This window comes from Vombatus ursinus, unplaced genomic scaffold (genome assembly GCF_900497805.2).
Source record: "Vombatus ursinus unplaced genomic scaffold, bare-nosed wombat genome assembly UNPS02014172.1, whole genome shotgun sequence".
NCBI classification, from domain to species: domain Eukaryota; kingdom Metazoa; phylum Chordata; class Mammalia; order Diprotodontia; family Vombatidae; genus Vombatus; species Vombatus ursinus.
Genome location: NW_020953950.1, coordinates 133,187 through 151,867, shown reverse-complemented (window position 1 = coordinate 151,867; position 18,681 = coordinate 133,187). Strand labels below are relative to the sequence as shown.

The 18,681-nt window shown below is 39.5% G+C and overlaps 1 protein-coding gene across 6 annotated transcripts in view; it reads left to right on the top strand.

Moving 5' to 3' along the window:
* Positions 1–18,681, top strand: part of SPEN (spen family transcriptional repressor) — a 78,017-nt gene that overhangs the window by 41,565 nt on the left and 17,771 nt on the right. For 3 of the 6 annotated variants that reach the window (XM_027859795.1, XM_027859792.1, XM_027859790.1), the window contains 4 exons: positions 11,129–11,289; positions 12,050–12,250; positions 15,190–15,341; positions 18,445–18,570. In XM_027859795.1, the coding sequence (XP_027715596.1) occupies positions 11,129–11,289; positions 12,050–12,250; positions 15,190–15,341; positions 18,445–18,570 (640 nt within the window). The remainder of the gene's footprint in view (positions 1–11,128; positions 11,290–12,049; positions 12,251–15,189; positions 15,342–18,444; positions 18,571–18,681) is intronic. The other 3 variants (XM_027859796.1, XM_027859791.1, XM_027859793.1) reach the window with 2 other exon arrangements.

The window sequence follows — 18,681 nt, the reverse complement described above, 5'->3', positions numbered from 1 at the left end:
AGGAGCAAACTTGAAATCTGCATCATGCTCAAAGCGTTCCCTAAGGTTTTAGTTGCATTGAAATGAGCATTCTAGCAGAATTGAATCACTTGTATTTATAATGCTTAGCTCCGCACAGCCCAGAGTCTGTGTTTAATAAAGGCTGTCCTGATAATGACATTTCAATGGGATTGTCACCATGTTTGCTTTTTTTTAACTTTTGAACATTAAATGATACTGTATTTTAGCAGTTAGTTTTAGCCATTTATACTGTGGCTTTGTGTCCTTCAGAAGAGATTGTAGTCAGATTGTTAGAGAAAATACTCAGTTTGGTGTTTCTTGTTCAACTTTAAGGTGGTTGTGTGATTTGGAAAGCCCACATTGTTGCAGATAAAAATCTAACCTGTTTGTGCCATAGTAAACAAACAGCTCTATGAGTTACTATGCTTGTCTCCCCAATTCCTCCTCCCTTCTCTTTCCCCCTAAAAAAGAAAAAAGAAGCAGGTCCCAATCCCCAGTGACCAGTTCCCTGCTTGTTGGTGAGCGGTTCTGGTTGTTGATCCTTTTTCAGTGGGCCTGTGCTCTGATCGTCTTTGCAGCTTCTTGTTAGACCTTCCAGAGCTGGCTCTCTGCTGGCCTAGTCTGTGAGAACCTGGCAGTGCTACACCACAGCCTTCATATGGTTCATGCATTCAGAAATTTCATTGAAGTCTTTTTTTTTTCACACCTGCTACTTCTTGATATCATGTTTGTTCAGGGTGGGGGAATTCATTCTTTGCATTTTAATGAATTCAGTGGAGTTTTCATTTATGTCGATGTTATTGTGCTGTATATTTTCTAGCTTCTTTCTTCTCAGTTCATCTAAATCTTCCATATTCTAAATTCCTCATCTTTGTCATTATGGTTCAATAGTATTCTTGTATTACTATCATCACAAATTGTTCAGCCATTCCCCGATTAATGACTAGCCTAATGTTTTTCTATCCTCCCCCCCCCCATCATAAAAAGTGTTCTGGTGAATGCCTTGGTAGTTGTGATAACCTTTTTGACCTTTGACCTTTTGGACTATAGGCCCAAAACAGTTTTCTTCAGTTCATAGACTATCCAGAATTTGTATTAGCATTCTTGTGCGAAATTGTCCATGTAATGTATACATACTTAAGAGTTGTTTGTTCTGGGGCTGTACTGTATTGAAAGTGAGTACTTGGTCCCAGGAATTCTCTCATACTTGAGCACATTTTTAGATACTTTTGTAATAGGGGAATTCCTGTTCAGGTTTGGATTGGACTAAATGACATCTGAGGTTCTTTCTAACTCTTAGATTCTGTAGGGGAGAATTGATAGTACTTTCATTGTATCAACTCTACATTTGTCCAATTACTATAATAAAGTTATCAGAAGTCGGCCACAGACTCCATACTGATGTTAGATTGGATAAAGAAATTAAATAGAATCAGAATGAGTCAGTGTGATACAGCTGCTGAGGAGCCAATGTAGATAACGCTAAGCAATGACTAACCCCATAATAATTGGTTCTAGTTTGGAAAAGGGCATCGATAAAGTTTGAGAGCCTCCAGAGGAAGACAGCGAAGGTGTTGAAGGGTCGGGACCTTGAGGTCCTGCCATGTGAGAGGTGGCTGCTAGAACCAATTTGGGGAAAAAAGAATATTCGGGTTTTTGGTATGGCAGTTGATAGCTATCTTCAAGAAGGGCTATCACCTAAAGAGGGATTATATTTGTTTTACTTAGTCTCAACCTAGAGCTAGTAACTGGGTGGAAATTGCAAAGAGGTGAATTGAGACTTCGTCTAAAGGTTGTCAGTGACTGTAGTAAGCTCCTCCTCGTTGGGAGTCTTCAAATAAAAACTTTATGGTTATTTAATTTTACAAACTCTAGCTGCTACCCTAAATACTAGGCTAGGTGATAGGGATACAAAAAATGGGGGGGGAGGGGAGAGGTGCAAAAAGCCTCTGCCCTCAGGGTGTTAACATTCAAAATGTACATGTGTACATTAGAATTTGTACGAAGTAAATAGAAGCCTGTTTGCAGTTTGTCAGGTCTGAGCATCTGGGAAATGAGGAGAAGCCTGACGTAGTGAGCTGCAAAGGAAGCTAGAAATTAATTCTAGGAGGGGAGGATGTTGGGTGTGCTGAGTGCACAGGACATGGAAGCTAGTCTGGCTGGACCACAGCCTTCTTGGAGGTAAGTTTTGGAGTTCTTGGGTATGTTGTAGATCGAGAGAATTCTTGTTCAGGTGGCCAGCATTCTGTGATTCTGTTGTTAAAATCATCAGAGAAGAGGGATTTGCTTGAGGAGTCACACTCAAATTAGTGACACAGAAGTAAAGACCAAGAAAAGGAAGGCCTTGGTGTTCTAGTTTTCTTTCAGGTTTGGGCAGGGTGATGAGTTTAGATTGGTCTGTATAATATGTTTCCTTCAAGTTTTTACCTTTGAAGAATTCAAATTTGCTGTTAAAAGAGGAAACTTTTATTATGTAAAACAAGTGTGGTTGAAGGAATGAGGAAATCCCAGTTTCATAAGGCATCCGTTGAGGGTGACTGACACTCTGTTCCTTGAGTGGGGAGTGCTTTGGTGCACCAAGGCTTTGTGGTGGTGGTGCCCTACATCCACACAGTAGGCTAGGCTAAGGTCGCTTAGACCGCTGAGGCCTTGTTGACAGTACCTTAACTTAGCAGCATACATTTAGGCTTACTTTCTGTTTTCAGGTGAGGTGTCAGTGAATTGCTGGTTTCCTGAGTTGCAAGATTGTCAAGAATGGTTGGAATTTGTATTCCATAGCACACATGTATACACACATGTGCAAACACACCATACACATGTTATAAGATTCAGATTTTTAACATAGTTCAAGTATGTGGAAAGAGATGCCTTCTCTTGACCTCCTTTGAATCTTGTTTATTAGAGGAGCAGAACCTTCCCAAATACAAAAGGACTGATTGGGAAATGATAGAGCCCTTGAGCATTCATTTATTGCTCCTCCTCACATTTTAGTTAAGGCCTTTTAATGTAGAATTGAGTCAAACATATGCATCAGAATAACTTAGAAGTTTCCAAGGGACAACGTTCCTTTTTATTTCGGCCATTGTTACCTGATCAGTTTTGAGATCAGACATGTTCAGTTCTTATGCCAAGGCTTATGGTCTATAATAGCCAGGATTTTTGGACAGCATTTATATTGACGTGTCAGAGCTGTGGAACATAACTTGTGGTTGGTTTCCCCTCTCCTCCAACAGGCCTTGTTGAAGAATGCCAAGTATGTTGATTTGAGTTTTATATAAAGAACTGTTGGAATTATATTTTTGTCTTCATCTGTACTGTATTTCAATGAAAGTACTTTGTATTAAGACTTAGAGGCAGAGGACTAGTGTCCAGTTCCCAGCTCTACTATCTATTCTATATAAAGCAAATACTTTTCCTTCAGTGATCCTCAGTTTCCCCCTGTGTAAAATAAGGGTATTGGATTAGATCTGGGGTTCTTAACACTTTTTGTGTCAGGGAGCCCCCGGCAGTATGGTGAAGCTTACAGACCCCTTCCCAGAATATTTTTAAATGCATAAAATATATAGCATTATAAAGAAAACTAATCATATTGAAAATCATGTTAACTGATTAAATGAAAACCATATTTAAAAAATATGGATCTCCGCTTAATAACCCCTAGGGTTAGATTAACTCTAATGTGCTTTCATCTTGTAGATCCTAGGATTCTTGTATAACTACTTGCTACTTTGGGAAAACATGGTTAGACTAGGGTACTTTAGTATTTTTGAGAAAACAGATATTATTAGTAAAATTGACCAGTTTAATTTCTTAGGCATGGAATTTCAGCTTCACCTAGAAATCCCTAGGGAATAATTTATTGCCAGTTTTTGTTTATTAGTAATAAATAGAGGTGTGGCAAAGCTCCACTGTCTGTCAGTAACAGCTTGGGCAGAATCCAGAGAAATGCGATTGATAGCACAATATCTATTAGAAGTAATCTTTATTGTGTGTAGTTGATTCTTAGGTCATTCTGTAAGAAAAAAAAATATTAATCTCGATTTAAAAACAAACATAAAACCAAAGTACTGATAACATAATAAACATCTAGGTATAAGCCATTTTAGAAGTAGGCTTTCCTAATTGCAATTTTGTCTCCTTAGAAACAACTTGAGCCTAGGACTTTGGATGACTTTCAGGGAACTTGGTCTGTAAAGAAGTTTATAAATAGGTAGTTGTTAGTACCCTCTCTTGGTAATTTATTTAATTTAAAATCTAAGCCTGTAATGCTTTCCCTTTTCTGTTGTAAGAATAAGAACATCAAAAACAGCAGTTAAAACTGACTAAGTGCGCGTTGAAATTAATTCTGAGGAAACAAGCAGTTGTACTTCCTTAGATCTTACAAAGCCACGGCTCATGGTGAGCCCTTGATTCAGTTCAGCCCAGTCTGTTATTGACAGATAGCAGCGGGCATCCTGTTACATTGACTGATTTGGAATCTTTTTGATCACCTTTTCCGAAGGAACAAAAAGAACCATTTGCTTTGTATTTTATTTTTCAAGAAGTGTTTATCTTTGAGACATAAATATAATTCTTAAAATGTACAAAGCCGGATTTTATCTATATTGGCCTTTGGAAGATGGTTTTTATGTAAAGGTATTTGGGTAGCCAGTGAAATTGGACTGTGATAAACTGCTGTAAAAGGAGGGATAAAGAGCTTCAGAACTGAGTTATCTACTAGGAAATCCACTTCAACATGAGTAGAATTATTTTGTTGATGCAAATCCTTAATTGAAAGGGAATAGTAGAGGAGGGGTTCTACCCCACTAGAAGAAAATACACACACATATCTGTATCTGTATCTATCTATCTATATGTATATGTATGTTCATATTTATATATATGTGTATATATACACACATAACTTTTGTAAAACAGGGGCTTAAATGAATGAAAGGTTTTGACCTTATTATTGACTATAGTTGGTAAAGTAAATATAGCATATAAAAAGTAATTTCATAATATCAGGCAGCTTCCTAAAGCCTGGTTTTCCCTTAGATGATCTTATTTTCTGAAGTTCTTAGATCTCTTTGTGATTCTGCAAAATGCCGCTATCTATGACTAAAAAGGCAAAATTCAGCCTTGAGAAACCCTTATTGCATGACCAAATGAACAAGAGAGAGCAAATGGAATTTTCAAAATGAGGAAGGTCAAGGTAGCAGAAAGGGTCTCTGTGAGAGCATTTTAAAGGAGACCCCTACATGAAGACCCCTACCCTTCTTGGCTGCCCCACCCCAGGAAAAGCTCTGTTTGGTCACCATCCCTCTACAGGGCATTGCTCATCGTGTGTCTCTCCCCTCTATTGTTTTATTCTTACGGCTTTGCCTTTAACTCTGATTATTTTAGAAAGGCTTCCTTTCCCAAGCGCTAGGACAGTATCCCCAGGAGCCTCAGGATGCTTGTGTTTGCTTTAAGTTGTAGCCAGTTGGCTCTGATATAAGATACCATTGGTTTTTTCTTTTTTTGGGGGGGGCTAGGCAGTGGGATTAAGTGACTTGCCCAGGGTCATATACAGCTAGTAAGTGTTATGTGTCTGAGGCCGGATTTGAACTCTGGTCCTCCTGGATCCAGGGCTGGTGCTCTATCCACTGTGCCACCTAGCTGCCCCAACCATAGGTTTTTTCTGTTGGGTCTTACGCTGTTGAGTGGCACCACCAAGGAAACATGACAATCAAATTTTCACAGCTTTTGTGGGCAATTAGTATCTTGTAAGAAAGTTCTCATTTTCTTTTTTGATGCGTGAATTTTACAGACTTTTCTGTATTATTTAAGTGTCAGTTTTGTAGAGGTTCCCAGTGATAAAAATCAAGTGGAACCTAGGGTTGGTCCCCCAAAGTGGGTACAGTGTAGAACTCTTTGAAGAACCTGGCTGAGCTTCAAATGAGTCAGATGAGCCAGGGATACTTGGTAGAGATATACATATGAGCACATGCATGTACACGGACATCTGTACATGGCTCGTATATACATACACGTGTATGGAGGAGGTGTTGCATAATTGACATAGTTTGGGGTTTGGTGGTGGGAAGGCCTCTATTCAGATTCCACTTCAGATTCACTAGGAGTATGACCTCAGGCAGTCACTTTCTATCTGTGTCTCTTAGGCAGCTCTCCAGGTCTTGGCTGCTAAATCATGGGTCACATTGGTGGGTGTCCTTAGGCTGAAAGATGTACACGTATGCACCAGTACCTATGGATACATTAATCCAGAAGCACCAACTACATCCCAGCCTCTGGGCTGGGTGATGAGGATACAAAGACAGAAGTGAAACAGTCGCTACCCTGGAGGTTACGTTCTAACCCTGGGCAACCCTCTGAGCATGTATAGGTATATACAAAATAACAGCTTGTATGTATGTAGCACTTTAAGGCTTGGAAAGTGCTTACCCCATATCAGCTTGTCTTGAAAGGAGGTGACTTACCTTCATGGGAAGACTTTACAGAGAAACTCAATGGAGCTTGAGCTGAACCTTGAAGGAAGCTAGAGAGCTGGTGACCGTTTCAGACGGGGGAATTGGACAAAAAGGCAAAGGAATGGAAGAACGCCAGTTGCACTGGACTGTCAAGTATCTGAAGGGGCAATTCATACTTGAGCTGGAAAGGTGGACTTGTGGGCCAGGGGATGAAAGGCTATACATGCCAAACTGTAGTTTCTGCTAGATCCTATGGGAAATACAGATCCATTGGAGTTCAGTAAGTACAAGTGTGACAGTTTGTTTTTAAGTTTGATTTTCTCCCAGCTTAGAAGAAGTACAATTATTTCATAGGATCTCAGAATCTGTATTGGAAACAGTCCTCAGAGCAAATTCCTAGACAACTTCTCAGCTGGTACTTTTCTGCAACTATAAAATCCTGCCTTTTCCAGAAGATCTGGTGCACTAAGGCAGCCCATTCATCCCCCCCTTTGGGAGAACTCAGATTCTTAAAATCTAGCCAGTAGACTCCTTAAGAGTCTGCCCAATATGATGGATGTTGTAATAAACCTTGACTTCAGCTGAAAGAAGTCTCTGGGACCAGGGAGAAGTCTTCATTCCTTTTCCAGGTGGTAGCCTTTGAAATGTTTGAAAATAGCCATCCTGTTTCCTCAAGAATTCCCAGGCCACGGGGGCAGGTAGGTGGCGCAGTGGATAGAACACTGGCCCTGTCAGGAGGACCTGAGTTCAAATCCGGCCTCAGACACATGATACTCACTAGCTGTGTGACCCTGGTCAAGTCACTTAGTCACCCCCCCTCCAAAAAAAAAAAAAAAAAAAAGAATTCCCAGGCCTACCATGTCCAATTCCTTTAAACAGTCTTTGGGGTCCTTTATCCTCATGATTGCCCTTTCCTGGACTCTAGCTTATCGACTTCTTTCCTAAATTGTGGCCCTCAGACCTGGATACAATTCTAAGATACACCCTGAGTCTGGCCTGGCCAATGGCAGACTATAACAGTGTTCTCCACTTTCTACTTGTGGACATTGCCTCTCTTAATGATTGGAACCAAAGATCACATGGACTTCTTTAGCTGCAAGAGTGTACTGTTTGAAGTGTGTTAAACTTGCAGTCCACAAAATCCCCTGGCTTTTTTTCCAGATGAACTGTGGTCTAGAGGTCTATTTTACTTTTCAATTTAACTATGTTCTTTTAATTTTACTTTTTAAGTATTTCAGATGCAGTTCACAACTACTTTAGACCATGTAACTCTTAAAATCTTAAATTAATTTTTTAAAAAATTGTCCTATGTAAAAACTCATGTTTTTTGTTCCTTGAAACTGGCAGATTATTCAGTATTTCCTCATAATTTTTCAGGACAAGATTGAAAGGAGCAACTTCTATTACCAGTTATTGGGAGAGATTTTCATCTTAAAAGCAACAGACTATATTTTTATGCATAATAATCTGTGATGGACCTGTAACTAATGACATGTTACTAATGATATAGAAAGAAATTTTATGCACCCAAAAAAAAAAAAAAAAAAAAAATCACCCGGCTCTTGAGTTTCCCTCAGATTAACGAGGCCAAAGTTGTAGGAGTCCAGAATCAGTGTTGGTATTTAAATGGCAGGAATCTTTAAGGCCACGAGAAATGGGAAGCAGGAGGAAGAGGAGTCTTGTATAACATAAATGCCTGTGCTTTGCAGTGTAATGAACATTGCACGTTGGCATATAGAGAAATGATTGCCTCTTTGCACCACTGAAGATTTTCTTATGTGTGCATTTTTGATTTTTCTTTTTTAAAAATACATTTTCTTTTTTATCATAGACATTATTAACACATTTCAGTATACAGAGAAAAACAGAAGAATTAATAGCTTCTCTTAGGTACCCCAAGAGTTGAGTGGCATGGTTAATTCTAAAAGTAATGAAGTCATGATTCGGCCACTGTATTGATCAGTTTTTGATTAATTTCAGAATGTTTTCCTTTATGTTGTTGTGGTCATTGTTTAAATTGTTCTCCTGGTTGTGCTTACTTCACTCGGTGTCAATTCACACAAGTCTTCTCAGCTTTCTCTCAAACCATCCCATCCCCTTCATCATTTCTTAATTACAGTAATATTCTATTCCATTCATATATTGCAGTTTATTCAGTCATTCCCCAATTGATGGGCACACAGTTTCCAATTCTTAATACAATAAAATGTGCTTCTGAAAATATCTTTGTATGTGTGTTTCCTTTACCTCTGTCTGATTTCCTAATGGATGTATATACCTAGTAGTGATATTAATAGGTCAACAGGTATACATAATTTGGGCACTTTTTGGTTCTCTTCCAAATTATAATGCCTGGATCCCGCCTATGTGTATCATCTTTACAGTTTCTACTTTAAGTTGTGCTGAACCAAATTCTGTTCTTGATTCCAAATTCTGCTTTGCTAGCAAAAGGAGTCTTCAAAGGAATTGCCTTTACTCTGATGTACTTTATTGCAAATCCTTCTTAGAGATTGTACAGTTATAGCGTTTTAGAGCTGGGAGGGAGCAGTCTGAGATCTTCTGGTACAAACCTTTTATAAAGAGCAAGGCACGCAGAGGGGGAAAGTAACTCATGACTTCCCTGTAAAATGGGGATCAGCTTGTTCTGCCTACTTAAGAGGTGGTGGAGTCAAAGGCTTTTAAATTCTATAAAAATGAAAGCAGGCATTTTTAACAGTCCAAGCTCATTGAGTTTTTGTCTTTTGTATTCCATTGTTCATTATTTTACTATCAAATAATACAGTATTCTTTTACTTTCCAGTTTACTTAAATGTTTGCTTATGTATTCCCCATAGATTGCTATGGAGTTGTGTTTTGTGGCAAGTACCATAAGAAGAGGGAAATCCTCATACTTTCTCGGTGGACTAATTCACACCGTCTTCTACACTGTAGAGCCTCTTCTCATTTTTAGTCATGTTACAGAAACTCTTTTCTTGGGCTGCTCGTGCACTGTCTGGTGTTCATGGAACAGCAGGTACTTCCTTCCTTGTTAGTCTTTCTGTGGCTGCTATTTGCTGAAAATGCAAGGTGGGAATTGGTGTTATTAATTTCTAATTTCAGCCATTGTATTTCTATTGTATGAGTAACTAATGGCTTTTACCAAGGATTCTCCAAGACCACAACAGTATTAGCCAGCTGTGTTAGTAGAAGGGGAAACTGAGTGCAACCAGGTACTTAGACTCTTGGGGGAAGTTGGGTGAGTGAGGACCTGCTGCTTCCCCAGTGTTCTTCTAGACTTGAATCTAGAGTTCTTTTTCTACAGCAGGTTGGCTTTTATTGCAGTGGAGGCTAACCATACCCATCTCCAGTCTTGGTAAAATCTAAAAAGGTATCCCAAGTCTGAAGTTGTCACCATTTTTTTTCATTGTGCACTTTCTGGATCATCCCAGCTCCATAAGACACTTCATCTTTCTGAGCTTGTTTCCCCATTTGTAAAATGGGAAAAACATTTCTAGAACCTCCTCTCAGGGTCTTTGTAAGGGGAAGATGCTTTGTATAGTTGACAGAATCATAGGATTCAACCTACCCAGCCTCCTCATTTTAAAGATGAGGGAGAATACTGAGGATTTACGTGACTTGCCTAAGGTCAAACAGGGAGGGGTGGGGAATGGAACCTAAGCCTTCTCACTCTAAGTCCACCATTACTTCTGGTATGTCATACTGTCTTAACATTCTCTATAAATGTATGCCATTATGAAATCTTGACAGCTTTAAGAAATGGAGTATATTTGTGCTATGTGATGCTCTGTTTGTCCAGTCACCATTTTCTCCCTTTCCCTGAGCTGATGATGATATGGCTTGGGGACTCAGATTTGTTTCCTCTGGGTTACAGATTTTCATAGACATTTAATTTTTAGTTGAAAATAATTGGCAAAAACTGTAGTAGATTTTATATGTGATAATTGTGATTATTGTTATTAATAACATGACCTACTTCACAGTTTAAAGGAGACTCAATGAGGATAATTTTCCCTTTCTTTGACTTGGGTATTCTGTTTCCACAGGTGAAAAGGAGTTTAAACTCTTTCTTACTCAAATTGTTTAAATTCCCTGGTCATTTTCTGAAATGTAAATTAATTTTCAGAAAAAATTTGGAGGCAGCTACCACATAACTCTGATACATTTCACTTGTGGTTTGGGACATAAAGAAGTGAATTATGATACCTGAAACTGTTGTCCCCCAAAACCCTAACGTTGATCTTTGATATCTATTTGGTTTTAGAGGGCCGACCACCACGTGGCCACACTTGTTGGCCCTAGGAACTCATGAAGAAAACCTACTAAACATGGAGGGAGGGCTGGTGAGCTTCTTCTCGGTACCCCGTGATGAAGTCACAGGTCTTTTGAAATAGTTACCTCTTCATGTTTAAAAAAGCTCCACACTCTTCAGAACTTGGTTCTCAATGGCAAACATGTTCATTCTGTTCCTTGAGCCTGTTTCCTTTGTTTCTCCCAAGATATTTTGGGATATTCTCTTGCCTCTCAATTTTTAGAGTTAAAAAAAAAAGAGAGGTGGTGGGGATAGGGAGGAGGGCTTGGTTTGAGAGGTTGGTGAAGTTGTTGAGTTGATAGAGAAAGGTACTTGAGCTGTATTGTGATGGGCATGTAGCTGAAGTTCTGTTTCCATCCTCTCCCAGCAGTGATTCCAGCAGTAGTTCAAGTGATGAGTCTCCTGCTCGATCAGTTCAGTCCACAGCGGTGCCAGCACCCACTTCTCAGCTGCCTCCATCTCTGGAGAAGGACGAGCCCCGAAAAAGTTTTGGGATCAAGGTTCAGAATCTCCCTGTGCGCTCAACAGGTAACTCTCACATACCCTCCTACCTGGGGGGAGCGGGAGAAAATGAACATCATTTTTATTTGATACTTTGCAGTGAAGGCAACATTTAACTTGTCGAGGAAAATGCAAATTCATCTTACCTGGCACTGCTTCAAACCTCTTGGTTTCTAAGTTGCTGCAATTAAAATTGTATAATGTTCCACCTAGAAATGAAGCTATCTGAAGCAGTTCCCCCTACCCATAATATTTTGAGTTGCTGTCAGAAGTGTACCTTGGTTTGCATCCCAGCTCAGATGCTTAGTTACTATAAGTAAGCAACCCCGAGCTCGCCGTTTTTTTAGCCTCAGCTTTCTCATCTAAAAAATGGGGAGAGTATGTGTATTACCTACTTTTCAGTTTTGTTGTGAGGAAAATGCTTTGCAAACTTTAAATCGCCACAGAAATGGGAACCGTTCTATTTCACCTACTAAGAAACTGAGACTCATTCTAGGGCACTTGGTACATTACAGTGGGAACTGTGGTAAGGTGTGGCTTTAGGAAAACTCTAGCCCCCTCACCGTCCGTGAATCCTACAGGCTTAGGACTGAGAAGCGAGTGAGGGCACGCTAGCTCGGAGGAGCCAACAGAGCCAGCCCAGCGCACGCCATCTCTAACGTGAATCCCGCACTCATACAGAGAGAGAGGGAGAGAGGGGAGGCCCGCGCTGACTCCTTGCTTTTTGAGTTACTCAGTTACAATAGAAAGAGAAATGACTCTGGTTTCTGTTGGGGCGGGGATTTAGACACAAGCCTTAAAGATGGCCTTTTCCATGAGTTTAAGAAGTATGGGAAAGTGACTTCGGTGCAGATCCATGGGGCCTCGGAAGAACGGTATGGCCTGGTATTCTTTCGCCAGCAAGAGGACCAGGAAAAAGCACAGAATGCGTCAAAAGGAAAACTCTTCTTTGGCGTGCAGATTGAAGTGACAGCGTGGGTAGGGCCAGGTAAGAAAAGTAGACACTATTGACCTCAGTGTGAATGACGTGCAAGCTTACGCAGGGAAGGGGTGTTACTCCTAACCGTGCACAGCGTTCCCCTTTCCTTACCGACATGATCCGAGGGTGTTGTGCAAGAGCTGGCGGTGGTGGACGCACTTGTGTTCAGTTAGGAGCTTTTTGTGGGGAAAAGCCTCTGGATTCTGCCTCTGGAACCCAGGGAAGAAGGCTGTGATGGTTAGAGGATCCAAAGTCCCAGGCTAGTGGCTTGCTAAGAGAAGAAAGCCATTTATTCAGAGTTCTAGAGTTGATCGAGACGGTCAAGGTGTGATGATCTCCTGGGAGCAGGCAGCATGCAAAAAAGATCATCGACCTGAAGGGAGAGTGTGGTTGGACAGGTTCTTTCCATTATGCAAAAATCTAGCAGCAGTTAGATTACCTTTCATGATCCGGATGAACTCGCAATGAGAGAAAAATATTTTGGGTGGAAACTCTTTTGATTTTGAGGGATTCAGTGGCTGTAACCCATGAAGCATTTGACTTGTGAAGACAGGAAGAGGTCTTAGGGCATCACTTGAGTTTAGTTCTTTCAGTATAAATCTCAGTATGATGAAGCAGGCATCTAGGAACTGGTGCCCCTTCAGACCGAGACTCTGTTAATAGTGGTACCTCCTCAAGTCTGCTCTTCAATGTTGTATACACAGTATAGCATTATGCAAATAATCTGATTTTTCTTTTTCCTTGCAGTTTGCAGGACTCTCCATTTGAGCCTTAGATGACTATAGCCTTTCTATTTCCTGGGATCTTTCTGGTTCAGAGGCTTGGGTATTCCTCCTCCTCCCTTTCCCAGGGCTTTCTTCTTCAGCTCCTGGCTTTAGGCATAACTTCTCTCCCAGAGGATCTCAGAATATTTCCATCTTTCTGGAGGAAAATATTTTTTCTCTGCTCTGAGAGGATTTCTTAGATTAAAAAAAATGGATTTGACAACTCAAAGCAACATAACACATTTAAGAACCATTGCATGGTGCTACTTATCATTTATGGTTCATTAAATATTGAGCTTGTTTTTTTTCTGTTAAGAGGACAGTGCAGCCCTCTTAATATTTTTCTTTGTGAAAGTCATGTTTGATTGTGATCATTTTAATTTGGAGGTACTTTGCCAGGACAAAGCTCACCTTAATTTTGAGAGTTATATCTGGGTAGGATGCTGTGACTTGGGAGTAGCTGTTGCAGTGGACTAGATATTTGATTTTCTTCTTTGTTGCCAAATGATAAGATTAATTTTTGCGTCATTTGAAGATGCTTCCAGGGCTTTGGAATAAGGATGTCTATGTTATTTATTCAAGTTACTCTCAGAGAGGCTTTGTTGTTCACTCAGCATTATACTATAGCAGTCTTTCCTTTGCAGCATAGTTGGACAGTCATAGTGGTTTGAGAAGCTGTGGTCATAAATCTTGGTCTGTCCAGTGTGTGGCCTGTTAGGTTCTCCTGATTCTTCAGTGGGCAGGGTTTGCTAGCCGGTTGAGTTATGAAGAAGGAAAAAGGGGATATTCTTAATCTGTGAACTAGCTTTCTGTCTCTCTAGTGGAAGACTCTATGTTCCTTTGGCCTCACAATACAAGCCCAAGGCTATGAAGTGGCTAAGTTCACTTAGAGTACAGTTTCTGAGTATTTCCATGTTATTTTTTTCCTTTGAAAATTGCTGAGTACCACCAAGTGGGAATTTTTATTTTTATGCTTAATACCAGTTTTTAGAATGTAAGAAAGAGAATCTGGTAGGCTCAAGGCAATGTGTTTATCTTGGACTTTGAGAACCATAACCCTGGAATCCATCGAAAGTCAGACTATACCAGGGTTTTCCTTTAAAACCAGTTAATATGAATTGAATTGAAGAATGATGCTAACAATTGTTAATGCTGTTTCTTTCTATGAATAGCCAAAGGTTAGATATAAAAGTAATGCAGCTGTGGAGTCACCATTGTGTTGTACATAAGAAGTGTTTCCTATTTATAGCTAGATAGAAGAAGATCCCTTTCCTGAGCCAGGCTGTTAGTCGCTGAATTGGAAATTGAACCAGGGAGACTGTCTATGACCTCTCTTCCCCATCACATTGCACTTAACAAAGACCTCTGTAAAACATCAGTGTCCTCAAGCAAAGATTTTTCAACCATGTGATATCAAAGGATGATTTCCATATTTGACAAATTTCTGCATTCATGGTATTAGATCATTAGGTTAATTGGTATGGCAGCAAACATCAGTGGTGTTAGTTAAGAAGATCTTTTGTTGAATTAAGAATTGAAGCTAAATCAGTTTTTAGCTGATTTCAGTTCTGGGTGGTTTTTAAGGTGTTGGTGTGGTTTATTTTTGGGTTTTTTTTGGGGGGGGGTTTGTTTTGTTTTGTTTTGTTTTGTTTTGCTTTGCATCCTGAACCCTTTGCTAAAGGGTCTGCACAATAGCTGGGAGCCTAAGATTGAAAGAAAATGATCATTATTTGGGGTTTAAAAGTGACCAGGGTGTTGATTGATTTGTCATTTAACTGAGATCAATAAGGAGATTCATTTCTGTTTTGGAAGGTTAGAAATTCAGCAGGTGCCTTTAAATAAGGCTTCACCCATAGTTATCTGTTGACAGTGATTACCCTGTGAGTTACAGAAGAGGTAAGGGGAAGGCAGGACTGTGTACATGAACTTGGATGTGTGTATACATATACATACATAACATATAAACATATGCAGCTCAGTTCATATGCTGCATATCTGTATATGTGTATATACCCTATTTGCCTGCTAGATAAGCCTGTCATGTATTATATTACTAGTTTCCTAGGTATAGATTCATCCTAGAAATTGTATGTACTACATACAATTGTTGCACTTTTTATTTAAAAAAAAAAAAAACAAAAACCTTTTTCCTCCTTTTCCCCTCTCCCCGTGTCACCCTTCTAGAAACAGAAAGTGAGAATGAATTTCGTCCCCTGGATGAAAGAATAGATGAATTCCACCCCAAAGCAACAAGGACTCTCTTCATTGGCAACCTAGAAAAGACCACCACCTACCATGACCTTCGCAATATCTTCCAGCGCTTTGGAGAAATTGTGGTATGTTACTTCCTAGAATACATAATGTTTTTGACTTCTGTCAAATCACATGCACAGTATAACTTTTTGAGGGATCCAATTAATTTGGTTTAATTAACATCTCACTTTTTTACATGGATCTTAATGCTTAATTCAGCTGAGTGGTTCTTTCCAAAAGTTACTCTCAAGACACACATTAGATAATGTTTTCAGTGTGGTTTTTGTGCTTTGGGGTTGAAGGTCAACAAGATCTGGAGGACAGTCCTGACTTCTGTTATTTCAGGAAAAGGTTTGACCTGTGAGATGATTTGGATGTGAATAATCAATGCTGGAAATTCAAATTCCATGTTAATATTTGTCATGATGATGGCTTTTTCTAGCCTGGGAAGCTGCTCATTGACTTAAGTATCAAAGGCTTTGCAGTTCCCTCTATAAAACTGCCATCAGTTAAATCATTGGATTGGTTGTAGTTGTGCTGAGTGTTGAGAGTGCAGCATCTCAGCACCTTTGAGCTCCTTGAAACGTCTTCTCTCTGTAAAGAAAAATAAAACAAAGAAAAAAAACCCAGGAGAAGGACTAATGCAGTTTTTGTCTAGTCTTGTTTAGAGTTGTGGCTGCAGAGGAATGTGTCCTAGGTGTCCTAGTGTGCTTAGACTATTTTCTGGGTTAATGCTCTTATTTATGCTTTGGAGAATAGTCGCCCAAAGATACCTTATTTTAAGCAAAGGACTCTATTCTGTTTGTGTATGTTTTATATGGAATATTATTTAGAACTAAAAATTTTTTTTTTTTGGTGAGGCAATTGGGGTTAAGTGACTTGCCCAGGGTCACACGACTAGTGTCAAATGTCTGAGGCCAGATTTGAACTCAGGTTCTCCTGACTCCAATGCCGAGCTCTATCCATTGTGCCACCTAGCTGCCCCTGGAAGTAAATCTTTTCCCGGTGAATGAATACCTGACATAGCATCTCGTGGGGGCGGTCGTATGTGTTCAGTAAACAAGATCATGTTCACTGCATATGACTAGAATGTTGCTGCTCCTTACCTTGTTTTATAGGGATCGGGTGTAAGAAAGGGAATGGAAGAAGAGATAAAGGAAAGGGGAGAGAGGTGTTGGTACTTGGGGAGATGGACCAGTACAATAGCTGCCTTCTTCCTCTGTTTAAAAGGTCACATTTTTTTTCTGTATATTAACATTTTTACATAAGTGGAATATGCTTGTGTCTCAAAATGCTGTTAATTCACTTCTACTTGATGAATGTAGCTATCATTTCACAGCCCAGAAGATTCAAGAGTTTGAAAGAAGGAATCCTAGACTCTGGCATAGGTGTGGCTATCTTATGGGATTATTCGAAAGTACAGGATGCATTCCTATTCTGGAAATGGAATTATTATTATTATTATTGTTATTATTGTTATTATTATGCCATTTAAAAAAATTATTAATTCTTAGCAGGATGGGCACACCTGAGTACATTGATTCAGAGTTGTACTAAGTTTTACCATAGTATTAGCTGATAAAATTAGACCTAAGAAAACCTGCTATTTTGATTGTCATCCTGCCTTGGGCAAAAAGGCCAGCTTATCAGTAACTATGCAGCATCCATTTATATAGCAGGCCTGCACAACCTGCAGCTGCGGGCACACCAGAGGATTTCAGGTGGCCTTTGAAAAAGCTGCCTGGAGTCCTTTGGCATGCCTCAAGTGGCCCATGGGCCACAGATTGTGCAGGCCTGGTTTATAGGCAAGTTGAACTTGATTGCAAAGTTCTTCCCAACCAATCTTTAGTTTTTAGAATATATTAATCATTGTTTTCTATTTAATTCATTATTCTGTGGTCTTATATTCCACATAATGGTGAACATTGGTTTTCGTTTACAATTGTTTTTATCCATGAGTTGCCTTGCCTTAGAAGAGCTCTACCTTGTATGTTTTTTCCCCAGTATTGGCATATAACTTACTGCACTCAAATGATAGTTGTCTGTCTTCAACTTGGAGTGAGTTGTTGTCATTGAATTCAGTGTAACTTCATTTATCTGGTCCTGTCTCTCCCCCTTCCCGTGTCTCCTCTCCCCCGCCCCATATCTCTGGGGTGCCTGGTCCACTGGTTAGAATACGGCATCTTTTCTGTTCCTTTGATAAGGCAAATTACTGATTCTAACCAGTTGTAGGCACTCTGAAAGGGTGTGTATCATTGTACAGAGTAGCTATGTCCCCACCTTGTTGGCCCTTTTTGGACTCATTTCAAGGAAAGACTCTGGAGATAGCTATGAATAATTCATATTTTTATAAATCTCAATTGTTCTGGCCACAAGTCTGCATGGATGTAAAGTTTTACGTACTATATTTACCAAGCAAAATAGTATGCTAGGCACATTTATGATAGGATACAATTCTTCCATGAATAGAACAAACTTACTTAAGTTTCAATAAAGTAATTTTTGATTGGGCATTTTAGAAGTGCTTTGAAAGTGACTTCTTTGTAATTTTTAGTCTGACTACTATGTTTTGAAAATGCCTAATACTTAACAAAAATTTTCATATTCAGAAGGGGAAATTTAACTTTTTTTTTTCCAGTTGATTTGACATGGAAAATGAGACTGAATTATAAACAGATTCAAGGATACTCTGGTGTGATTGTTATACCTCTTGACCCATTGCCACAAATCTGTATCAACTTGTGCTATCTTAGGAAAGTGATTTTCACTGTGGGCTAGGGTTCTGTTCTGCTTCTGATGAAGGTGATTTTCTTGGACAGCTGACTCTTGATAGTTGTTGCAAATGACCCCTGCTTTCCTGGTTATTAGTCAACCCGAGCCTTTCTTAGGCTGGCAGCATTCACTTGGAGTCATTGAGTAGTCATGAGTGCTTCTATTTTTGGGGGTGGGGGGAAGAGAAGAGGGTTGGGGGTAAATCTTGACTTTTTAAAATAGATCATTGTGGTTTGAGTGTCTAGTCCATTAATTTAAAGTTGCATGGAGATAAACATTTTAATTAAGAAATGCTTGCCTAGCGTACATTGAGCCAAATGTTGGGAAGAAACTCCATGCAGGTCTAGTTTACACTGACCTTGACCTTTGTATGTCCTTGCTGGACATTGAGTATTATTGATTGGCTTTTTTCAGGATATTGACATTAAGAAAGTGAATGGAGTTCCCCAATATGCATTCCTTCAGTATTGTGACATTACAAGTGTCTGTAAAGCTATTAAGAAGATGGATGGGGAATACCTTGGAAATAATCGACTCAAGGTAAAGAAATCTGTATCTGTTCTTACTGTGCTGTGACTTTGTGAAATTGAAGCAATGTAGTTTGATTGTACATCATCTTTGTATTCTCAGTACGTTATAAGGTTTTGAGCA